Source organism: Sciurus carolinensis, chromosome 4 (assembly GCF_902686445.1).
Source record: "Sciurus carolinensis chromosome 4, mSciCar1.2, whole genome shotgun sequence".
NCBI lineage: Eukaryota > Metazoa > Chordata > Mammalia > Rodentia > Sciuridae > Sciurus > Sciurus carolinensis.
The window spans coordinates 151,786,513-151,806,170 of NC_062216.1; the positions used below are offsets into that span (position 1 = coordinate 151,786,513).

Genomic DNA, 19,658 nt, shown 5'->3' on the forward strand with positions numbered 1-19,658 from the left:
GAAAGAGACATCCAAAGTAAACATGATGTCCAAAAAGCAAGGGACCCAGGTTCCAGAGCTCAGGAAGCCAAACTTGAAACAGCCAGAAACTCTGGAAAGGATTCAGAGATGCTCCCTTTCATGGTGAGGGACAGCTGTTCACACTGTTCACAGCTCTCATGCTGCAAGGGAAGCCACAGCCAGACTCATCACCAAGGCCCTCCTCTCCTGCAGGAGATCCCTGAAACACCTGCTCCTAGGGAACACTCATCTCGGCTCTCTCACAGAACGTGTGGCCGTAGTCTGTGTTCCCTACTCAGGAGCTCCCACGCAGAGGGGAATCTGCCAATGTAGTTATAAATACAAACCCCAAGGGACCAAGAAGGAAATGCTCAGCCCCCAAAATAAGGCGGCAGAAATAAAACCCCTGGGAATTGGACTCAAATGATAATCAGAGCCTTGGGGTTCATAGGCTCATAACAACAACAGAATGGTGATGGGGAGACTTGCAGAAATTAAAGCTAATCTGAAGAGCAGCCTTGCTTAGCATGCCTTCTCTGCATGACTGAAGTTTGCAAAAACCTTTTTCAGAAGAATGACCCTACAAAAATCAGTTGCCAAATAAAAGTATATATAGGAGCCAGGTGTGGTGGCACATGCCTGTAATACCAGCAATTTGGGAGGCTGAAGCAGGAGGATTGCAAGTTCAAGGCCAGCTTCAGCAAATTTGCAAGGATCTAAGCAACTGAGTGAGGACCTGTCTCAAAAGAAAAAAAATTATAAAGGGCTGGGGATGTGACTCCATGGTAAAGCACCACTAGGTTCAATCCCCACTACCAAAAACAAACAAAAAGTATATATAGGAACTTTGGTGGTGCTGGGGATCAAACATAGGGCCTTACATGTGCTAAGTATATACTCTACCACTGAGTCACATCCCCAAACCTGGGACTACATTCTGAACTGACCTCAAAGGCATCTCATTCTGCCTTCAAAGCTCTTTTCTTCAGTATGTACAACAGATATCTCTATCCTTTCCTGAGCCTGACCCCATTCTCCAAATCGAGAGTTTACTTTGAGGTGGTATCAAAATGGTCAAGTAAAAACATTTCTGCATTCTTTTTATTTATACAGGGGCATACTACCACTGAGTTAATCCATCCCTTTTAAAATTTTGTATTTTGAGTCAGGATCTTGCTGAATTGCCAAGGATAGCCTAGAACTTGTGATAAGTGATTTTAGAGTCCAGTTATTTGTCTATTGCACAAATGAGCAATAAGTAATATTGTTATATTTTTGAAGTGTGACTGGAATTCACTGACCTTTTTAGTTTTGAAACAAAGAAATAAATACAAAATATAGTAATCCAATCAGTAGAGTGGACTTCAGTTACTTTAAAAAAATGTCATTGTATCCCTAATCGAATCAAGCTTGCACCCTAGAGCTTTGAGTCAAAACAAAGTTTTAGATGACACATGCGATAAACAGATGCTTAATTTTTCTTAATGTTGACATTGAAACTGTTATTTATTTATCTAAAGGAAAACATAAATTCTATTTCCCTTCCATAGTAATAGGTAGTTGGGCAAATAAAAGGTAAGTTAAAAATAAGAAATGCTGGGTAGGGTTGTGGCTCAGTGATAGAGCGCTTGCCTACCATGTGTGAGGCACTGGGTTTGATTCTCAGCACTGCATATAAATAAATGAATAAATTAATGTCTATCAACATCTAAAAAATTTTTAAAAAATATAAGGAATGCTCTCAAGAGTACTCAGACTCATTGAGACAGAAAGCCGAAGGGTGTGTCAGGGAGAGGAGAAAGGTGAGAGTCAATGTTTAATGGTTACAGGGTCCCAATGCTGCAAGATGATGCACAATGATGTCAATGTCTACAACCCTTCCAAACTGTACGCTTGAAACTAAAAATCACCAGTGTGGTGGTGGTGCACACCTGTGACCCCAGCAACTCCAGAGGCTGAGGCAGGAGGACCATAACTCAGGGAGAACCTGTCTCATAATAAAATTTTTTAAAAAAGGAACAGAGATGTAGCTCAGGGTGGAACACCCCTGGGTTCAATCCCCACTGTTGGGGGAAAAGAAAAAAAAGCTAAGATGGTAAGTTTATATTTTGTATTTTACCAAAATTTTATAGACATCCCATCAACATACTGTTATTTCCCAAGGCAAAATAGTCCAAAGGGCAGTAACACATTTTCAGAATTAAATCCTGTATACTGTTTGAGTTTTCACTATTTGATTTGATCAGTTCCTTGTTTGATTTAGAAGGGATTCTATTTTAATACATTTTTGCCATTTTCAATGACCTTAAATTATTATTAAAGTTCTAAAAACAGAAGGAAAAATTCAACATTAGATGGTAGCAAATACCTCAAATTCTCTAACAACTGCAGCAAAACCTGGGTTTTTCTTGCATTGCTCATCCAGCAAAGCTATATTCTTATCAAATTCTTTGATATACGTAGAATACATTTTTAGATATGGCCCCTTCTTTAAAAAGATATCAGCAATTCTTTGTTGTTCAGTCCTATGGATGGGGAGAGAGAAACATAAACATCAAAGGAACATTATCAATGTGTTCAAAACACACCCAATCAGAAGCAGAGCTGGACATCTAAGCCACCAGGCTATCTCCTTCTCTTCTTATAAGACACGTCCCCAACCCGCTCTTCTCAATTTCCTCTTCTACCACCACATCTTACCTGAACTCTGCTAGCTTTCTGACTGGTCTCCCTACTTCCACTCTTGTCCCCTATAGCCCATAGTGCAACCTGAGAGATCTGTACATATCAAGTGTCCTCCAATGGTCCTCTATTACACTTAGGATAACAAACTCCTTCTTATTTTTTATTTATTTTTATTCATTCATTCATTTTCTTTTTTGCAGTGCTAGGGATTTGGGTCATGCTAGGCAAGTGCTCCACCACTGTGCTACATCCTGTACCTAAAAATAAACGCCTTACTCGAGGTACAAAGCCCTCCAGGGACTCCTGCTGCCCACCTTTCTGACCCAGGCCATGGTTCTCTCCCCTCTCCCATTACTAACATACTGTCCTTCTTCTTCTTCTTCTTTTTTTTTTTTTTCTTCTTAAATTTATTTTTGTAGTTGTAGATGGACAGAATGCCTGTATTTTTATTTGTTTATTTATTTTTTTATGTGGTGCTAAGGATCAAATCTCACACATGCTAGGCAAGTGCTCTGCCACTGAGCTACAGCCCCAGCCCACACTGGCCTTCTTGATACTCTCTGAATGCACCAGAGTTCATTCCCACTTCCGACTTCCACTGTGGTTCTCAGGCCTGGAAGTAAGGAACCCTGCCTGGCTCCTCCTTTACTCTGATGTCAGTTTACACGCTCCTCCTTCTCAGAGGGCCTTTTTTGGCCACCCAGTCCTCACATACTACTCCAGTGGCACATTTGTCTCGGCAGATCAGAAACTGCTTCTGATATTTTCCTTATCTATTTATCTGGTCCTTCCCCTCTAAAGTGTCTGTTCATGGAAGCAAGTGCCTTGATGTTTTGTTTGTTTGTTCTGGTGCTAGGGATGGAACCCAGGGCAAGCGCTCTATCACTAAGCTACATGTCTAGCCCCATCTTATCTATTTAGTGAATATGCTGTGATATGCTCTGCATATTAAGAGCACTGACTAGAACACAGTATATATATATATATATAAACTCTTGTTCAATGTAAAATGAAATATTTCATTAAGTGTTATTAAGAATCAATGGGAAAGTTGGGCACAGTGGCATACAGCTATAATCCCAGTGGCTGGGGAGGATGAGGCAGGAGGATCAAAAGTTCAAGGCTAGCCTCAGCAACTTAGCAAGGCCCTAAGCAATTGAGCGGGATCCTGTCTCAAAATTAAAAATAAAAGGGCTAGGGATGTGCCTCAGTAGTAAATTTACCCTGGGTTAAATTTCCAGTACAAAAAAAAAAAAAAAAAGGTTAGTGGAAAAATGGTACATCAGAAACTTAGAAAAATAAAGAAAATGTTCCTCCTAAGTACTGAGAATGGAACTTGAACACGCTCTACCACTGAGCTACATCTCAAGCCCCCCCAAAATATGTTGACTCAAAGACTCCTTAAAGGAAAAATATTTTAGTAGAAAATATCTTAACCAAGGATTTAAAGAATTTTATATCACATAAGGGAAGCTTTTTCCATAATTATAGTTTTAATTATCCTGGTTCTTAGGAATGCTTAATATTTTAATAGAGAACATATGGATCTAAATTTTAGGTAACTTTTAGCACAAGCAAAAAACACACCAACAGAAGCAAAAATATACTTCAACCCCCAAACACTTGTGTATGTATATCTTTTAAAGACAATTCAGATTTTTAAGATATTTTTATGAGGAGAAAATAAAGCATGTGTAAGAATGTTTTTTGTAATTATGCTTTATTTCTATTATGACTTTTAAAAACTCAGTCATCCCTCAGTCCTTAACTGTGTGTTATTGTATACTTAGCTATAGATAAGTATTAATTGCTTATCTAGCTTGGTTCCCAACACGCAGTGGCACGATATTTCAAACACAGGCCAGGTCAAGGTGCTTTTCTGGACTGGGAAACTTTGATCAAGAAATTAGGTGATGCTATTCTTTTTTTTTTTTTTTTTTTTTGTGGTGTTGGAGATAGAACCAAGGGCCTCCTGTATGATAGGCAAATGCTCTGCCACTGAGCTACATCCCGGCCCATTATTTTGTTACTCTTATCATTCATTTTTTTTTTTTTTTTTTTTTTTTGCAGTACTGGGGATTGAACCCAGGGCCTTGTGCACGCAAGGCAAGCACTCTACCAACTGAGCTATCTCCCCAGCCCTGTTACTCTTATCATTCTGTATTCCTCATGGGCTTCAACAATATGTTCATTCCTCCTAGACCAATCTTTCTACAAATTTCCACAATGTCACTAAAGTTTCTGCTTATTTTCTTCAATCCAATAGAGATAGCCTCCAATACTACCTTTTGGTATTCTTTTCTTGTTCTGAAATCTACAGTTTCGATAATGTGATATATATGTAATTTTGCCTTTGGAAACCAAAACAAACAAACAAGAATAGTGAATGGCCTCTTTCAAAATGCAATTAGTTTCATGACCTAAAATCCTAGATATATGAAATATTTAAAAACTTCTCTAATGTGAAAATCTCGATGGGGCATATAGCCAAGTCCCAGAGCACATGCATGTACGAGGCCCTGGGTTCCAGGCCCAGCACCACAAAAGAAAAAAGAAAAATCTTCATTATCAAAGGTCACTTATAGAAAGTTATGTCCACGGAGTTAAGTCCTCTGAGCGTGGGGCCTTCTTGCTTCTGAGCAAGCACTACTAAAGAATTGTTCAAACGATATGTACTGAACTCAGTAGGTCAAGGTTATGAATCCTGGCCACCCCAAATCATCAATCTACAGGTAACTGTCAAGAAAATTCAGTATATTGAAACAATGTAAAAACCCCTTCCTGTCACAGGTGGGGTTATGGTCTCATTTAAAATTGGAAGCTTTGGGAGAGCCCAAAACTCAGTATTTTTTTGTTTTTGTTTTTTTTTTACCAGTTCAACATTCTTTCTTCCAGTTCTTTCAGGAGGTCCCGGTTGAGCTCATACAGCTGAGGCAAGTAGTACAAGATCTGATTTAGGATCCGCTCCTCAATCACTGGCTTCCCAAGTTGCCTAGAAGCATGAGCTACAGCATCCCGGAAATCCTATTACAGTGCAGAGGAGGAAAAACAATATTTTATACACACACACACACACACACATATATATACATATCTATATATATAATATACATACATATATATATACCTTGACAAAAACCATTCCCTCCATCTCCCTCTTCCCTAAAATGATATAAATTGCAAAGTTCTATTTCCCATGCAGAATTACAAATCAAATGACCTCACTTCCTCCTATCCCATTCAGCAGATAGGAAATTTTAAGAAATTACAAGCGAGGGTAGATATTTGATTTTAAAACGAACTATGATTATTTCTTTTTTAGCTGAGTCAGGAAGGTGTCTAGAAACTGTATGGCAAATCTAGACTTTAAAAATACTCCAAAATCATAATATACACACAACCATTTCAAAAGTCCTCCAGAGAGCTTAAATGTCTGAAATAAAAAGTCCAGGTAGTTCATTTTCAGAACATAGATTTAGCCTTAATTGGGATCTAAGATCCAGTCAGAACCATTTTAACCATAGCCCTTCCCTTTGCCCACCTCAATTTTAAAATTAGTCAATTGTATAGATGGCAACCCCAGCTGCTCCTATCAGAGCAAGGGGCAGTGATGCCTTAGGGATAAAAACAGGTGGACTTCCCGCCAGGTGTGCTAGCTTGCCATACTTTGTTCACAGCACACTCTTCTGCAGAAGTAAAATTCATTTTGCCTATTTCCGAGCATGTCTGATTCCTCACAGTACTCCAATATTTCTAATATTAACTAATTTTATTCTCTCTTATGGTACCAGGGATTGAACCCAGGGGCGCTTAACAACTGAGCCACATCCCCAGCCCCTTTTATAATTTTTCAGATAAGTCTCACTAAGTTACTGAGGATGGCTTTGAACTTGAAATCCTCCTGCCTCAGCACCCTGAACTGCTGGGATTACAGATGTGCACCACCACACCAGACTAATTTTATTCTGGATTTAAAAGTCCCTCTTTCCATTTTCAGTTACCATTTCCCAAAAACCAGAGTATTCTAGGTGAGGCATGCAGAGGGAGCCAGACATTTGATAATCAGAATCCTGGGCCTAAGCCCTTGCTCCTGATTTAGAGGTTTCCTTGGGCTAAGTCTCATTATTCTCATTTGTTAAGGGTTATAATGGTTATGAGACTTCAATTAGATACTACATAAAAAGCTTTTTGCCATGCATGTGGTACCCAGAATCAACAAAACATTTTAACTCTGGATCTTAATATTTTTCTTCCCTCTAGCCACCCTCTCAATAAATTCATTAGGACTTGGACTTTTCACAAATAAGAAAATTTATCTTCACATATTCTTCATTTCCTGTGCCCAATAAGACCATCTGTACTGTGTTTTAATATGTCAACCGCACCACACCCTATCACTCCAAATCTTGGAAAGGGTGGGGTAGTAGATAAGTATTTGCCTAGATTTCTTTGTTCCCTGAGGGTGGGCCTAAGATGCAAGTTCTGTTCGGAGGTCCAGAGGATTCAAAATATTTGTTCCTTTTTAGAAAAAGTTTTCAGCTGGGTATGGTGGTGTGCACCTGTAATCCCAGTGATGTGGAAGGCTGAGGCAGGAGAATTACAAGTCCAAGGCCAACCTCAGCAATTTGGCAAGACCCTAAGCAACTTAGAGAGAGACCCTGTTTCAAAATAAAAAATATACAGGGCTAGGGATGTGGCTCAGTGGTAAATTGCCTCTGGGTTAAATTCCTAGTAAATAATAATAATAATAATAATAATAATAATACATAAAAAAACAATAGAAAAGGTAGTTTTAATTAAAATCCTAAAGCTAAGGTGGGGTGAAATGATACTCATCAGGTTTTATCTTCCTTTACCTTTATTTCCAACTGCTTTCCTTTAGGGATTCACGGGGCAAATGAAATAAACAAAACAAAACAAGATACCATTTCCTCTTCTGATTCCTTCATGCATCCAACCACATATATGTTAGCCATGAGTATTTCTTACTTTTGGATAAAGCAAAAACAAAACAAAACCTCATGATCTAAAAGTACACAAAGAAATTTCTAAAGTATGGCTGTTTTTTTCTTTTCTTTTTGCAATAGTGGGGATTGAATTCATGGTCCTGCACATGCTAGTTAAGTGCTCTTCCACTGAGACACTCCCCTCCCCTTAAGTATGGCTAGTCTAGATAAGTCTATGTCTAACAAGTGCTAACACTTAGGACTCAGTACATGAGATCATCTTTAATGGTCTAATTGTCACACTGGCCCAAAAGAAGCAACTACAAACTAAAATAACTAACCATATTAAAAGAACTAACTTGTATAATTAGTATAATCTAAAACAAGAATTTATAACTTGCATCGGCTCCAATCCAGAAAACCACACAAACATCTCCAGGAACCCAATGGTTATTGGCCAAAGTCCACCTCCCAGCAGCTTGCTTCAATCATCACTCTTTCTTAAAAGGAGAAAAGAGAGCTACTTAACACTTTTGAAAGTCATTAGATTGTCTGCTCTCACAATACAATTACAGATAACTTCCCAAGTTGTGAATACATTGAAAACCTAGACATCTTCTCTAGTGCTGCTCTTGTTAGCAACCAGGTTAGCGATTGGTATAATTTAGACGCCAAGAGCTCCTTGCTCAGCAAAGCAGTGAACACTGCCTTTTCTTCTGGCAGACTAAGTGATGTCTATGTTTGTCACTTGGCAGCATGATTGCTTTTGTTTTCCAGTTGGAAAGTATTTCCTCAGCCATGACAAGGACAGTAGATGTTAGCTGCTAAGTAACTTAAGGACTCAGTTTGACACAGCTTCTGCCCGACTCTACATTCCATGTCTGCCACCTCTGCCAAAAAGGAAACTTGTTTATTTAAGACACATTTAACAGAGACCAGTCACATCCACAGCGGGCTGACCAGTGAGGTGGCCACCTCTGAATGGAGGCCCTTGCCACATACCATGCAAAACTTTGCTTTATCTAATACTCCTCCTAGATGTTTGTGGGCAGCTCAATTGATGTACCATGATGGGTTTTTGTTGTTATTTGGTACTGGGGATTTAACCGAGGAGGTGCTTTAAACAGTGAACTACATCTTCAGCCCTTTTTGTTTTTTATCTATCTATCTATCTATCTATCTATCTATTTATTTAGAGACAGGGTTTCACTAAGTTGCTTAGGGAATCACTAAATTGCTGAGGCTGGCCTGGAACCTGAGATTCTCCTGACTCGGCCTCTTGAGTCACTGGGATTATAGGCATGTGCCCCCACGAGTGGCTCTATGATGTCTTTTTAAAAAAATCATGAGTAATATTTCAGAATAAAATGAACTTTGATACTTAAAAGAGCAAAAGACCAACATTTAATAGCAACTATAGGAATTTAAAGAGTATATATTTATAAGGCCCAGAAAGTTGTGTATTCTAAGTTACACTTGACAAAGATTCTATGCTTGGCCAAACTAGTCAGGTTCTTGAACCCTTAGGTCCACCTGTGTACTTCCCTGTCAAATCCAGTTTTAGTAAAAACCTTTCACCCATAGTATCTGACCCTGCTCCTCATCCTCCACCATCCCTCAAGTGATATGTGGTCACACTGGCCAACTGTCAGCAAGAATCCTGTTAAGTTGGTTTAGCTAATAGAACCCCATACTGCTGAGTGACCCCCTGTTGGTCATTTTCCATTCACTGATTGCCACTATGGTCCTGGGCTACAAGTTCCCACTTTTCAATGCTGAATTAGGGGTTAAGCCCAATCTCTCTCTGCCACTACAAAATCCCACTGCAATGGCCTCTAGAACTGTAGTGATGGTACTGGGTGAAATTTGCCTTTCCACGCTTTAAAAGTCTTATTTTTTCTTTTTAATTTTTTCTTCTGAGGTTATCAGTGGGTTTCTTGGTGCCTTTCTGAAAATAGAAAAGAGCACCCATGGCTGGGGGTGTAGCTCAGTGGTAGAGCACATATATGCTTAGCATGTGTGATTCCTGGGTTCAATCCCCAGTAATAATAATAATAATAAATAATAATAATAATGCATTCCTTCCTATAGATCAATACAATTCATGCCAAAGGCTCCAACTTGGAATTTATGACTTTCACAACAACACGAAGCAGCAATGGCCCCAATCTCACTCCCTGACTTCTTGGGTCACCATCCCCTAGAAGCAGTACACTCTGCCCCACTGCCAGATGTAACCAATCACACAGGAACCACACACAGAATCTTTAACTTCTCAGCTCATGAACCTCAGTCACTGCCAAAACTGGTGCCACTGGGAGGGGGTAACATCCTATTTTTTATAAAAAGGATGATTACAACATATGTCTGGTTATTTTTCTAATGTTAACAGCCAGGATAATTTGAGAAAGTGTGAGGACACTTAAGAGTCAGAGGCAAAGCTATTTTGGGCTAGAAGAATCTAAATTCACCAACATCAGTGAGGATGCAAGACAGCAGAACCAGCATTTCGAAAATTAGATTCAGAGTTCACTTTTCCACTCTAGGAGAGCTGGGTAATTAAAATAAAGGGTTGGGGGGGGGAGTAGGGTGTGAAAATGTTAAGAAAGTCATTGAGATGACTGGAATCAACTAACTCCACTTCAGTCCTTCTAACATAAAACTCACCAGAGTCCATAAGCAAAATTTAACCACCTATGATCTAGTTTTCGGTCCCACTAACCAAATGCTTGTTCAAGTTGGAATTTCTAGAGAGAAAAATGGGCCTAAGCATATCTGAATATTCTTAATATTTTCCCAAAAACATGTAAATAAGAACCAGAACAATTTTAAGTGGATCTTTAATTCCTTTAAGGTATTAACATACTAGCCTTGCCAGCTCTGATCACTTGGGGAAAAAAAATCAATGCAAATAAAATCAACTATGAATATCCGAGGCAACGAAGCACAAAGCAGATGGCCTTGTTCGTGGGGTCAGGCTTTATATCTCCAGAGCCACAGAAGAGTAATTTAATCACCAGCTGTCCCCAGTAGGATTCCTGACCTCCAGACATTACTTAACCACTATCATGACACAGTGAATTACAAAGACCACATGGACATATGAACAGGAAGCTCTGTAAGTAAAAACCACGAAGAACCACTTCATGTTACGCAAAAGCAAAGCAGCTACTGAGGTCTAAGAGCTATGATAAATACGCAGAAATGAGTGAGAAATTAAGAAGTAAAACTACAAAGGGGGCCATCCCCACCTTAACACTTTGACTTTGTTTTTAAAATGAAAAATATTTTCCCAGGGAGTTGGGGCTGTAGCTCAGGGCTGAACATTTGCCTGGCACATGTGAGGCAACTGGTTCAATCCTCAGCATCACATAAAAATAAATAAATAAAATAAAGGTATTGGTGTCCTTCTACAATTAAAAATTTTTAAAAGGTGAAAAATATTTTCTCATTGAAATCATTCCTCTGCTCCTACATGTGCAGATCTGGTAATATCATGCAAAACTGTATAAACATGGCTGAAATCAACTCTTCATCTCAAGTTTCCAATCCCCTTTAAATAAGATTAGTAAGTAATGATCATAATATATCCTAAGTAACAAAAGGTCTAGCTTCATTACCATCTTTAGAAGATGAAAGACTAGTATTTCTCTCATTTCCTAGGCAACTGAAAGACATCTAAAAGCAAGTTCAAATACCTCAGTTATACCACATCCTATTCAGCATGGTCAAAATTTCAAGAAACAATTTTAACCAATTTCAACACAATCACTAAAGGCCGATCAGACTTCAAAGTCTGGCTTTGGCATTTAGTACAGACTTTTTTTTTTTTTTTTTTGACAGCTAGCTTATTGTTTTCATTTAAAAAGTGGAAATAACATGTATTTGGTAGGGTTGTTATGAGGATTCAAACAGATAATTTGTATAACACAGTTAAATGATGTACTGTGAAGGTACATAGAGGGCCTTCAATAGAAGGTTATTTATTTAATTAAAAGACTTGACAGTTTCAATGGTCACTTAAGTCCATGGAAGCTCTGAAACAAGAGGCATATAGAGAGAGGAAAATACCAAACCAACATGGGAAAGAAGCCTCTGCAGCAAGACAAAGGCGCTCTTGATCATGAACTTCCTCAGTGAAGGCAGTCCACACATGAACAAAGCTGCTCAGGAGTGAAGTTAGGTAGCTATGTCATTACAACTCAAGAAGAGAGGATAATTAAAGGGTTCACAAGACTCAAACCAAGATGCATTTAGTAAAACAGGATGAAGATTTTAAGATGGGAAAAGCTTGGGAAGTGAGGAAACTTTCTATTCATTTTATAATGCAGTTGAAAACAAAGAAAAAGCATAGTCAATTTAGTATTAGAAATCTGCATGTTCAGGTAATCTTGCCTCTAGCTCTAAGATTTTATTTTAAAATTTTGCTTTATTTTGTTTTGTGATACTAGGGACTGAACTCATGGCCTCATACATGCTAGGCAATTGCTCTATACCACTAAGCTACTGTTCAGTCCTTATTATTTTATTTTCAAACAAGGTCTCACTAAGTTGCCCAGGTGGTCTTGAGCTTGAGATTCTCCTGCCTCAGCCTTTTGAGCACCTGCAATTATAGGCATGCACCACTGCACCTGTCTACTCCATGGATTTTATTGAGAGACTCTTAAATTTTTAATGGAATGTATCTTTCCACCTAAAAAAAATGAGAGGTACAAAGATGCTTAGTAGCAGTACTACTTAATTAAGTATAACTTAACCAGCCAGTTGTTGTCTAAAAGACCCCAAAGTCTATGATTGCTTCTTTTCAAATTATAAATTATTTTACTCATATCATTTAGCTGGATAGGGTGATGCGCGCCTATAATCTTAGCAACTCAGGAGGCCGAGGCAGGAGAACTGTCAGTTCAAGGCCAGCCTCACCAACTTAGTGAGTCTCAAAATAAAAACTAAAAAGGACTGGGAATGTAGCTCAGTGATAAAGTGCTCCCAGGTTCAATCCCCAGTATCACAAAGCAAATAACATAACAAGCAACAATAACAACAATACTAAAACCCCCAAAGCAAGCAAATAAAAACCCAAAAACCAAGCCAAACAAACAAAAAAAAAAAAAACCACATCGTATTATTTAACTTCATTACATCACATGTTTAAGGTATGGTGGAGATGCTCAGGGTATAGCAGCAAATGTACATTTAATTTGAAACTCAAAAATTACATTAGGGCAATGGAATACTCTATTTTTAAAATAAATCACAAAAAAAGAACTTACCAATACAGTTAACAGCTAATGGTAGAAACTATTCATGGGGAATTATTTTTTTGAAATAAATTAGCAAAGTGAAAGAAATTTTTAGAAGATGTTTCCAAAGCCAGAAATTTTTCATTCAAGAATTAGGCCTGCATATTTCTAAGAGATCAAGTAAAAAGCAAAGGGGAATCATTTAGATAAGAAGAATCACATATAAGTGAAACCCACTTTTCATGTTCATATGTATTTGTTAAGAGGAAAAATGAAGCCAGGTGTGTTGGCACATGCCTGTAATCCTAGCTTCTCATGAGGCTGAAGCAGGAATATAACAAGTTCAAGGCCACCCTGGGCAACTTAGCAAGACCCGGTCTCAAAATTAAAAGTAAGAAGGGCTGAGAATGTGGTTCAGGGGTAGAGTACTTGCCTAGCATGTGCAACGACCTGGGTTCAATTCCCAATACCACAGAAGAGAGAGAAGGGGTGATAAAAAAGAAAAAAAGAAAACTTATCCTCTGAAAGGACATAATATGGCTATATATTTTGTGAACCTTCTTTCCTCAGCAATTAAGTTTAATTTATGAAGCTAATAATTATATCACACTAAGAAAAATTCCGCTTCAATTTCTTTTTTCACTGTTTCCTCTACTTTGCCCTTTTCTTTTGTTAAGTCTTAATATTTTACAGAAACACAACTGGAATAAAGTAACACTGAAAGCACTTTACCTGTGAATGCACAATGAAACTTGTAAAAACTTGCAAGTACAAAGGAATGCATGAGAAAAATGAATATGTGGTCAGACGCATATAATTGTTTCCCAACAGGTCTGTTCGAGTTGACAAGGAAAAAATTGAAAATAGAACTTTAAGAAGTTATTTGTAAAAATGTTATTCCAGGTGTCTGTTTCCACAAACTATTCAGCTGGGAGAAAAACAGTTTTGAACAACGAAGGTGACACTCTTTCTACATTGCTAAAGCAAAATTCTACTAACAGCAGGTGACTTCTGCAAATGCCCAAGGAGATATATTAATACTTTAAAAACTCAATTTATTATGAGGGCTGGGGATGCAGCTCAGTGCTGCAGTACATGCTTATTGTGCTTGAGGCTCTGGGTTTGATCTCCAGCACCACAAAAGGAATATAGGAATGAAGGCAGGAAGAGAAAAAGAAGCTTCCTTATTATGAAACTCAAAAATTACAGATTGAAGACTGTATAATTATACAAAATCTATAAATTATAGATTGAAGACTTTGGAAATACAGATATAAAGGCTTTATTTTTTAGAAATTATCTGCATTTATCCACAAATACACAAGATACATACGTTTTAGAAAATGCCTACATTTACATATATGTGTGAATCTGAACACATAACCAGGTATCAGAAAGCGTATGTGTTTAAGTCATTTAAGTTAGTTATATTGAAAACTTTTTGGGGTAGGAAAAGTTCAAAGGGGATAAAGTCTTAGAGCTAAAGAAAATATTAGCAGATACTTACAATATGCAGAAGTTTTAACACATCCACAAATCTGCAAAAATAAAAAAAAAAAGAAAGAAAAGATGTTTTAAATGAGCCAATGAGGAAAACAAGTCTTCTGAATTGTAAACTAGATACCTACACTTTCTCTGAGCTCATGATCTCCTTGGCAATATGATGAACTTTACTTTTCATCCCAGTATCTTCATCCTGTGGATAGGAGTACACTGCATGAACTCATGAAAGGATAATGGAAGTCAGTTATTAGCAGCTAGACGTTAGTTTGAGTTCTGATCCTTATAAGTTTCCTATTAACGCACAGTTCACACTGTTATGTAACATCTCAAAGGCAAACATGGCACATTAGATGAGAGATACACCATGACACAGAAGATGCCGAGGACAGTGGGTAATGGGATTGACGGACCCCACTGGGAAACCCCACGGCCTTGGTCAGCACAGCCATCAATGTTTCATAATGAAAAAGTCACATTCTGCAAGGGAAAAGACCCCTACAGTTATTGCATAAGTCCTTCAGGTACACACAAGTAACCCAGTAATTACTGAAACATCCAATGGGAATGTACAGACAACTTCACCCTAAGTTCTGCTAACTGAGACAACTAAAGTATGATCTGAACAGGGCTCTTCATACCAAACACCAGTCAACACTGCAGTCACAGTATCTCTTAATTTCCTTGAAATCCCTTTTAGATGTATGCTATTAGAGTCAAGGCAGTTTTATTCTAAAGAGCTGAAATAAAATTCTGCTTTGTTCTTTCTGAGTTGAGGTCTCCCATGTTGCCCAGGTTGATCTCAAATTCCAGGGCTCAACCTTCAACAGATGAATGAATAAAGAAAATGTGGTACATATATACAAGGGAATATTACTCAGCCAAAAAAAAAGAATGAAATTATGGCATTTTTGGGCAAAAGGATGGAACTGGAGACTATCATGCTAAGTGAAATAAGTCAATTCCCCAAAACCAAAGGCTGAATGTTCTCTCAAATATGTGGATGCTGACTTACAATAAGTGAGGGTAGGAAGGGTGAGGGTAGGGAAGGACAGAAATTTACTGTACTAGACAAAGGAAAAGAAAGGGAAGGGGGTGGGACTAGGAAAGACAGTAGAATGAATCAGACATAACTTTCCTATGTTCATATATGAATATAGAACCAGTGTAACTCCATATCATTTCCAATTACAAAAATGAGAAGTTTTATTCCATGTACACCTGATATGTCAAAATACATTCTACTGTCATGTATAACTAACTAAACAGAAAAAATTTTTAAAAATTCCAGGGCTCAAGAGAACCTCATGCTCCAACCTCCTAAATAGCTGAGACTACAGGTGAGGGTATACATCACTGTGCTGGCTGAAATGAAATTTCTTTACTTCTTTGTAGGTAAATTAAATGTCCTAGAAGGAACAAAAAGAATGTGTGTGTTTGAAATAAAAAATAATGTAGATGCTTCAGAACTAGATCTTCGTATTTTGTTGTTGTTTTCAGTTTAAACACTGAAAGAGAAGGCTTTGGTTCCAGCGGATTAGAGAGGAGACAAGTCTCTCAACATTTCTGTTTCTATGAAAGACTGAACATACAGTTCCCAGAGAAGGGCAAAAAAGAACAAATCAGGAACAAGCAGTTATGACATTTTAGATCTCTGAAGGTGAAAATCATGACTGCTGAATGACCAAGAGCAGAAGACCCAAGAAGACCCACTTAAAACAGGAATTTGCCAAGGTTCAAGGTTGATCATCAGAACTAGGGGGTGTGGGGAGTAGCTCAGTGGTGAAGCATTTCAAGGCCCTAGTTTGATCCCCAGCACTGCAAACACACAAAAAAGAATTGGGAAGAGAACCCAGATTTCCTAATCTCTAACCTAAGAATTATTGTATTTCATACTGAAACTCCTTCAATATCTGTGAGCGACCTTGTCATATCTTTACATTCACTGCTGAACATACATCCACATCCAGACTCCTCTAGCAAGGTTTAACAAATCCAAATACTCTGCAGTATTTGCATATTTTTTAATGAATCAAATTATTAATTATAACTTAAAGTTCTCTCCTTTCTCTTTCTCCAGAAGTGACCACAAATCTTGCAGTTTGTGTGTATTTGTTCCTTCGAGGTTTTCTTTCATACTTTACTAGAGTTTAAGAGCAATACAAGAAATACCAGCCTTCAGTCAGAATGTAAATACTGTTAACTGTGAAAATAATCTTTTAAGGACAATTGATTACTAATCAAAGTGTATAATAACCTAGTCCTAGCCTAGGATATCTGTCTTGTTCCTTGCTTGACCTTAGTTCTCAAATTTTATTGTTAAAGGGACAATTAAATGAATTTGACCTCTATCTCTGTTATCATTCCTCTTTTCTAAGATAAGGTGTTGAATGATAGAGACTAACAGGTTATATTAAGACTCAACCCCATTCATTCACCTTTAAGTTTAAAAAAAAAAAAAAAAAGAGGAGGGAGCTGGGTGTAGTGGCACACACCTATAATCCCAGCTACTTTAGAGCTCTGCAGAGGCAGGAGGATCACACGCTCACAGTTAGCCTGGGCAACTCAGCAAGAACGCCCTCTCAAAATAAAATGAAAAGAGCTGGGGATGCAGCTCAGTGGTGGAGTACTTGCTTAGCATACCTTGGTTCAATCCCCATCAATACACCACACCACACACACACACCACACACCCACATACACAGAGAGAAAGAAACTACACACAGCTAACATTTCTGGGGAAGTCATCTTAAGAGCAATCTGATTTACAGGTCATGTATCAATCACGCATTAATAACCACAACTGCATACATGCACATACACACACTTGGATCACTGTTATTTTGAAAAAATAATTAGCAAATCAATACTTTTATATTATAATGGGTTTCTCTGTATCATTGTAGCTAGAAAGTTTAATGCTTATAAAATACAGTATATATTTTTAGAATTAGAAGTGCATATTAAGTGGAGCCGGGTGTAGTCTGTAATCCTGGCAACTTGGGAGGCTGAGGTGGGAGGATTGCAAGTTCAAAGCCAGCCTTAGCAACTTAGTGAGACCCTGTGTCAGAAAAAAAAGAAAAAAGAAGAAGAAGAAAAAAAAAGGACTAGGGCTATGGCAAAGCACCCTGGGTTCACTACCCAGTACCAAAAAAAAAAAAAAAAAAAGTCATTTGTCATGGCCCACATCTGTAACCCCAAGAACTCAAGAGGCTGAGGCAGAAGGATTGCAAGTTCCAGACCAGCCTCAGCAACTTAGTGAGGCCTTAGGCAACTTAGTGAGACTCTGTCTCATAATAAAAAATACAAGGGCTGAGGATGTGACTCAGTGGTAAAGTGTTCCCAGGTTCAATCCCCAGTACGAAAGAGAGAGAGAGAAAGAGAGAGAGGTGAACAGGCATTTCAGCAAAGACATAAAAATGGCCAAAAAATATGAAAAGTTGCTTGACGTAATTAGTTAATAGGGAAATGCAAATTTAAAACACAATGAGATGTAGCTTCACACCCACAGAATGGCTACAATTTCTTTAAAAAATTAAAAATACCAGGTGTTGGCAAGTTTGTGGCAAATTGCAGAAGGGCGTGGCAGCCCTGGCTTACAGACTTTGATTCAGGCTTTCTGCTGTTATCTGGTATCACTGAGGACACAGTTTGTACTTCTTATCCTCCTTGTTATTCTGAGGTCACTTCCAAGAAAGAGGAGTCAATACCACTTTACTCTGTCATTGTAAATCTGCAATTAGTAACTAATTTACCTACATTTGATAGCAAGGTGATTAAAACAGCTCCATTGCCAGCTGATTCACAGGTCTACAGCCCAGTCTGAAGTGACTGATTATTAGGAACACCAGCTACACCTTAAACTGCAGATTCCCAGGCAACTGTCTTAGAAATTCTGAATCTATAGGTCGGAGATGGATCATGAAAGTGTGTGTTAGAAGAGGGAATTAAAGACAGAGCCTCAACCTTCAAGAATCGAGTAAGGGAGCAAACCAAATATGCAAATTAACTATATATATATAGCCAACTATGAACCTGACATCTTGAAGGAAAGAAAAATCATAACCAGACAGATGTGAAATCAGGAAAGGCTGATGAACTTTAGTCATTTTTTAAACGATCCATCACATACTTGCTTCTGAGTGTTAAGGCTCATAAAACAATAGCCCAAAGAATGACGCTTTGACATGCCGACCACTTTTAATTATAGGAAACTGGAAGGCCTCTGAGGCAGCCTTAGACTCAAGGTCTCTCTAACCTTTTCTCGTTTCTATCCACCCCTCAGCACAGGGAGGGGCTCTCACTTAAGTTTGCTTATCTAACTGAAGAAAGTTCTTCCAAGAGAAATAAATTGTCTCGAATTTCCTCCCTAAAATCTCATTAATCAGAGAAGGCTAACCCATAGAGTATAGTAGAAGGTCTCCGCATACATTTACACTAAATGTGCCCTCTATTCTTCCGAGGACTTCGACCTGAGAGACTTTATCTGCATTAGAAGACCACTTTTGATCACAGGAATATCCCGGCCTCCCCCCGTTTCTTTTTCCCCTGTGAGGAGGGTGTCGAAGCTTCAACTATTGAGCCCTCTGCATATCATATTTTGTGTGGCTCCTGTGGGATCACTAATAAATTTTCATGCCTTTTTTGTTGCTGATCTGTCCACTGTCAGTTTATTTTAGCAGACTCAACTATGGAACCTTCAGATGGAAAAGTCTGGACTCTGCTATTCTAGCTACTGTACATACTCATGGATTGACACCAGGAACTGAACTCCTCTTTCTTTTCTTTTTCTTTTTCTGGTACTGAGGAACTGAACTCAGGGCTACACCCCTAGCCTTCTTTACTTAGAGATAGGTTCTCACTAAATTGCCAAGGCTGGCTTCAAACTTTTGATCCTCCCGGCTCAGCCTCCTGAGTCACTGGGATTACAGGTACCACCACACCTGGCTTTAACTCTTCTTTCTTTCCTCAGAGCCATATTTTATCATGAGTCTACGAGGCCGGTCAATTCATCCTTTTGAATATTTCTTTAATTAATTCTTCCCCCACTATCAGATTTCTGTCACTGTGGCAAAATATGTGAGATGAACAACTTAAAGGGAGGAAATGTTTAGCTTGGCTCATGGTTTCCTCAGGTTGAATCCATGGTCACTTGGTGTTGCTCTGGGCCTGTGGCAGCATGGCAGCAGCAAGCAGCAGAGGAGGTGCTCAGCTCATGGTGGCCCGGAAGCAAAGAGGGAAAGACGGGAAGGAGCCAGGATCCCAAGAGTCCCTTGAAGGGCATGCA

At 38.5% G+C, this 19,658-nt stretch overlaps 1 protein-coding gene across 2 annotated transcripts in view; it reads right to left on the minus strand.

The window, feature by feature from the left end:
• Fgd6 (FYVE, RhoGEF and PH domain containing 6) overlaps positions 1-19,658 on the minus strand; it is a 114,823-nt gene that overhangs the window by 44,834 nt on the left and 50,331 nt on the right. For both annotated transcript variants that reach the window (XM_047551124.1, XM_047551123.1), the window contains exons 4-7: positions 14,500-14,567; positions 14,379-14,409; positions 5,558-5,709; positions 2,369-2,525 (exon numbers count right to left, since the gene is read on the minus strand). In XM_047551124.1, the coding sequence (XP_047407080.1) occupies positions 2,369-2,525; positions 5,558-5,709; positions 14,379-14,409; positions 14,500-14,567 (408 nt within the window). The remainder of the gene's footprint in view (positions 1-2,368; positions 2,526-5,557; positions 5,710-14,378; positions 14,410-14,499; positions 14,568-19,658) is intronic.